The sequence below is a fragment of the Cebidichthys violaceus genome, unplaced genomic scaffold (genome assembly GCF_023349555.1).
Source record: "Cebidichthys violaceus isolate CVI_PGR_0920_01 unplaced genomic scaffold, fCebVio1.0.p SCAF_139, whole genome shotgun sequence".
Taxonomy (NCBI): Eukaryota; Metazoa; Chordata; class Actinopteri; order Perciformes; family Stichaeidae; genus Cebidichthys; species Cebidichthys violaceus.
In genome coordinates, this window is record NW_027176306.1 from 212,416 (window position 1) to 217,415 (window position 5,000).

A 5,000-nucleotide genomic window follows, 5' to 3' on the forward strand; every position below is an offset into this window, starting at 1 on the left:
ACGTGGAGTATCTAATGATGGACGCCTCAGTGCTGCTGCCCCCCACCGGCACCCCTCTGACCGGCATCGACTTTGTCAAGAGGCTGCCCTGTGGCGACGTGGAGAAGACACGCAGGGTACGTCCGCTCATTCACCGGGGCTCAGTGCACGCTGTACGTAACGCTGACCTCTTTAAGAAAAGCCCCGGCGCTCTAATGCAAGTCGTTAGGCTCCTGGAGAGGAGTCGGGTCTCGGGTGTAACTCTCTTTGCGTTCCTTTTTTGGGGGTTTGGTTCCGATGACGCCAGCAGGGCGGCGCTCCGAAGCTCGGATGAGAGATTTAAAAAGGTGTACCGTTGTAGCTCGTGTGTTTATGCCTCCCCTCTCGCCGCACACAGGCGATCCGGGTGTTCTTCATGCTGCGGTCCTTATCGCTCCAGCTTCAGGGGGAACCTGAGACGCAGCTGCCTCTGACCAGACCAGAAGACCTCATCAAGACGGATGACGTCTTAGACCTCAGTAAGTCACACGCGGAGAAAGCGGAGGCTCACTGTGGACTTCACCAGACCCAGACCGCCGCGTCCTACACTTGTCGTGCTTATTTCCTTAATCATTTTTGGGAAATGGAGTCAAACTTCAGGGTGGGACTCTATGAAATACGAAATTATAACCACAGAAGGTTACGCAAAGATGGCTGCAGACACGTTTCTCTCCGTCAAAGTCGGATCGACAACACACGCGATGCACAGGCACGCATATGCAAACGTTCACAACCACAACAGCAGAGTGGAGCATACAGACGCACTTGCAACGAGTGTGTGCTCGCACACACACACACACACACACACACACACACACAGCTTCCCACACTGAAATAACCTGAGCGATGTGCTCTTACTGTACACAGTTGTGGAGCTGATGTCGTGGAAACTTGCATGTGGTTAACTCTGCCTTGCAGGATATCGCAAGTACTGCAGAGTAATGTGAACTCGAGTTATGACACTGTCACACACACACACACACACACACACACTTTTGAAAATATTTTTTTTTTTTCTTCTTCTTCTTTTTTGCTGATGTGCACATATAACCCATGTGGTTCTAACGTTGTGACTGATGTTAAAAACAAATATAAATACGAGAGCCGTCCACTTCTCCGTGACTGAAGGTAACCTAACTAGTTGTTGAGGGGTTTGTTTAAAAGGTCACTTCTAGACATACCTGGTTTTGATTTTTAATCTCTGCGTTACGATTACCAACAAACTACAGGCAGCTGAGGGACATAAGGAAACAGGCTGGGAGAGAAAGCAGGCTTTGATATATAGAATAAGAAGAATTAATAGACTTTAAAGCAGCATTGATGGGGCTCTTTGCACATGTCGAGGGGACTTTCTGGAGCGGTCGTTCCCGACGTCTCTTCCTGCCCCTCTAAAATAAATAACACGGCACGGTCGGGAACTGTGTCCACGTCAGGGAGGGACAAATGAAGGCCCGATGTTTGCCTTGGCCCTCATTTCAGGTTTACACACAGTTACCGGTTTTATTAGGAACACTTCACCACAACGGTGGAAATAACGACGAGGGTGTGGGATGACGTAGAGCAGCCTGTAGTCCCGCCTCGGCCTCTAATCTGCTCTTTGATCGTTTCCTGGCAGGAAAACCAATCAAAATAACGATCCGATATTAAGACGGCGTGATCTTGGACTACGCCATCTCCCCTCCGCTCAGTGGTCGTGTGGCTGAATGTGGGTCAGATGACCCGGTGAACTCTGAATTGCTCGTTGGCAATTCAGAGTATATTTTTTAGTTTTTGTCAATGGTGGCTCGACTGCAGCGCAACGTCAGCTAGTGAGCCTGCACAGGGAAGAGCGAGCGTACAGATGAAGGATATCCAGACGTGTTTATATTACTGGTTACTTCAATACACTATTGTACTCATATCTGTCACACTGAAAGAGAAGAGTAGAAGAGCAAGACGGGGCAGACCTCCTCTCTTCTTTGAAACGAGCCTTCGTCCCTCAATGGAGTTCATTTTGACGAGCAGAAGGTCTCAGAAGGAGAGTACGGTTCACCACAAACTCCCCAGTGTGTCATACAGCGTCTATATTAGGTGCATGTTATGATGCAAGCAAAGAAAGTTTTCTTTCCTCTTTCACACCACCTTTTTTTTTTTTTTTTTTTTTTTAATTCTGCTTTTCTTGTTTTGTATGAACATTTAAATGTAAAAAGATATTACTTGCACCGCTGCGCTTACACTCACGTTTGACCCAATATTTTCACATTTAATCTTATTTGTGATTTCAAGTGATTAACGTGGGGGTGTGCGTGTCACTAATACCGCTTCTTAGAATCAAACGCAAGGAGAAGAGTTGATTGTAAATTCCTCTGGTGTTTGGTGACTTAGCAGCGATGACTGTACCGTCTGTGGCCTTTTAGTCGTTATCACGTCATCTGTGATGTCTGAGCTGCAGTTTCGGTACTTTTTGGAAACGCCATTTTCAGAAGGAAAGATTTATTAAACCTGATGGGTGGATCAAACCAATGACCCAGCGGGGGGCCTTCACGTACTGAGATGTGTCACGGTTGTGTGCTCATTTGTTTCTGCATCCGAATATTATATTATACTATTTCGTTCACTTCTGTCTTCAGACTACTGTTATCAATAACTGACCTAGTTTGAACTCTTAAGAGACGTTCCACTGCTGTGATTGATGTGTGTTTTTTTCTTCCGCGGGGTTGAACAATCGGATGGAGACGGCATCTATTGAAACCGAACGTCTCCCTGCCGCTCCGCTTTCAAACCTGGCCCAGTGGTTGAAACTGCGGCCGTCTTCTTTCGTAATTCCAAATGCCCGTCGAAAGAGCCGCAATGTTAAAGGCGGAGTCGCCTCCACTCGGTGCTAAACGTTTAGCCTCCTGCTGCTGCTGCTGCTGCTGACGGAGCTCGCGGTGTGTTTACCTGAGGATGGGCTTCTCGATGACGCCATCGATCGGGACAAAGATCATTTAACGTGTATAGTTTAAGAAAAACTCAACCCCCCTTTTTTATACGAGTAAGATTGACTAAGAACACTCCTGCAGAGTGATTAAGCAGACAGGGAGGGTTTTTTTTTTTTTCAGCGTGGGTTGGGGGAATTTAAGCCTGCAACCTTCCAACCACAAGCTCCTTTCTCTGACCAATAGGCTGCCACCGCCTCCGGTTCACCACGTCGTCGGTTAGCTGGAGTTGAATTCGCAGAACATTCGCTAATGTCAGTCGCTGCGTAGTGGTGTCAGGTGGAGTTCGTAGTATTTGTGGTTTCAGAGATTGTCTTGCAAGCGGAAGGTCATGTTGCATTCCCATCAACGGAAGCATCCAACGTGTGTTTGAGGAAGTGTACCTAGTCGTGTGTGTGTGTGTGTGTGTGTGTGTGTGTGTGTGTGTGTGTGTGTGTGTGTGTGTGTGTCTTTGTGTGTGTGTGTCTTTGTGTGTGTGTGTGTGTGTGTGTGTGTGTCTTTGTGTGTGTGTGTGTGTGTGAACCACAAAGAGTAACTGTCACAACGTGCAAAAAAGTCACCTTAAGACGAAATATTGAAGAACACCCCGTATACCGGAGTGGTGTGTGTTCCTCTAGGTCCTGTGAATACAGTCACTCCGTTGTTTCCCTGCTGCAGTGTTTGTGCAACAGGCGGGTCATTAAAGGTAAGCGGATCGCCTCGGGGAACACTCGCAGGGACAGAGAGTGCTTACAGAGAACTAAGGCCGCTCTCAGCAACGCTAACGCCGAGCGGGTTAGCGACCTTGTCCCGGTAAACGGAAACCCGATGACGCGGCAGGACGCCGTCACACACTGAAACTGTGGCTGCAGGTGTTTGTTGTGTGAGTGGGAGGGAGTCCAAAAATCCACCTGACTAATAGATGGAGACGCTTAATGCCAAATATGAATAGAAGTCAAAGCGAAACCGTCACTTGAGTGCCTAAATGGAGGAAACTCGTCGTCTGTTGGATGATTTTCAAGCCTTTTTTCAGAATCAAGTAGACCCGCCCCCGCCCTCTCTAGTCAAAAGTTAAGTTGACATTGGGGGTGGAAGGGTTTTTTGTTTTTTTCCACCGCTGGTCAGGGGGATTCAAGTTAATAAACTTCCCCTGATTTCTCTGTCCGTTTCGCTGTCGGAGTAAATCGGGGACTACCGCTCCAGCTGCTGGTGCTTCACCCTGATCACCGTTTCGGTGGGTGAGGTCAGGTCCCTGGTAACTCCCGGTGCTCTTTTAATGCGACGCGTAGGATTTACACACTTCTCTGATTTTCAAAAGAAGGAGAACTTCACACTAATAACGTTAGTCACGTACTGGTTTAATGTCGGATCAGTCGGGGGGTTCTTGAAAACGGAAATTTAAGGAACCAGATGTGGGACACGCGTCTGTGTCGCGTAACCCTAACCCGAGGCTGTTTACCATCGACGTCTGGACCGTCATCGAGGTCCTCATCTTGCCTCCAGACAGCCAGAGCGTCCTCACATAGAGCATAGACCCGTGTGGAGGACTCTCGTACCAAACCATGCATTTCTACCACGGTGCTAAATCCCAAAAGTTGCACGTTAATCATGGTAAAGAGGGCCTCTGTGGCCCCATCGGCAGAACTGTAGGATGAGCCTGGGCCTGCCAAATCCTGTTGGACATTCCTTACATTACTCTATGTAAGTATTTGAGCTGTAAACATATCATTCCTGTCCTGGCTGTACACGCTTACTCTGCTCATCTTATGCAAACAGCATATTCCCTGTATGTTGATCTTGGAGCCTTTTTTTTGTCCCAGTTTGCTAAAGATCACACCTGAGGTCGTCTCCTCGGGTCAACACCCTCCGCTCGACTCGCATTTGACTCTCGTTGTCTGTCGCCCTTTTTTCTTTTTTTTCTTCCCAGATAACAGTGACCTAATAGCCTGTATGGTGGTCAGTAAAGACGGCGGCCAGGCCCAGAGGTTCCTCGCCGTAGACGTGTACCAGATGAGTCTGGTGGAGCCAGAAACCAAGCGCCTCGGC

The 5,000-nt window shown here is 48.2% G+C and overlaps 1 protein-coding gene across 1 annotated transcript in view; it reads left to right on the forward strand.

The window, feature by feature from the left end:
* The window catches only part of clec16a (C-type lectin domain containing 16A), a 34,485-nt gene that overhangs the window by 21,201 nt on the left and 8,284 nt on the right, over positions 1-5,000 (forward strand). Inside the window, exons 17-19 of the mRNA XM_068708197.1 lie at positions 1-116; positions 377-497; positions 4,882-5,000. The exon at positions 1-116 is cut by the window's left edge and continues 13 nt beyond it; the exon at positions 4,882-5,000 is cut by the window's right edge and continues 33 nt beyond it. Of these exons, the coding sequence (XP_068564298.1) occupies positions 1-116; positions 377-497; positions 4,882-5,000 (356 nt within the window). The remainder of the gene's footprint in view (positions 117-376; positions 498-4,881) is intronic.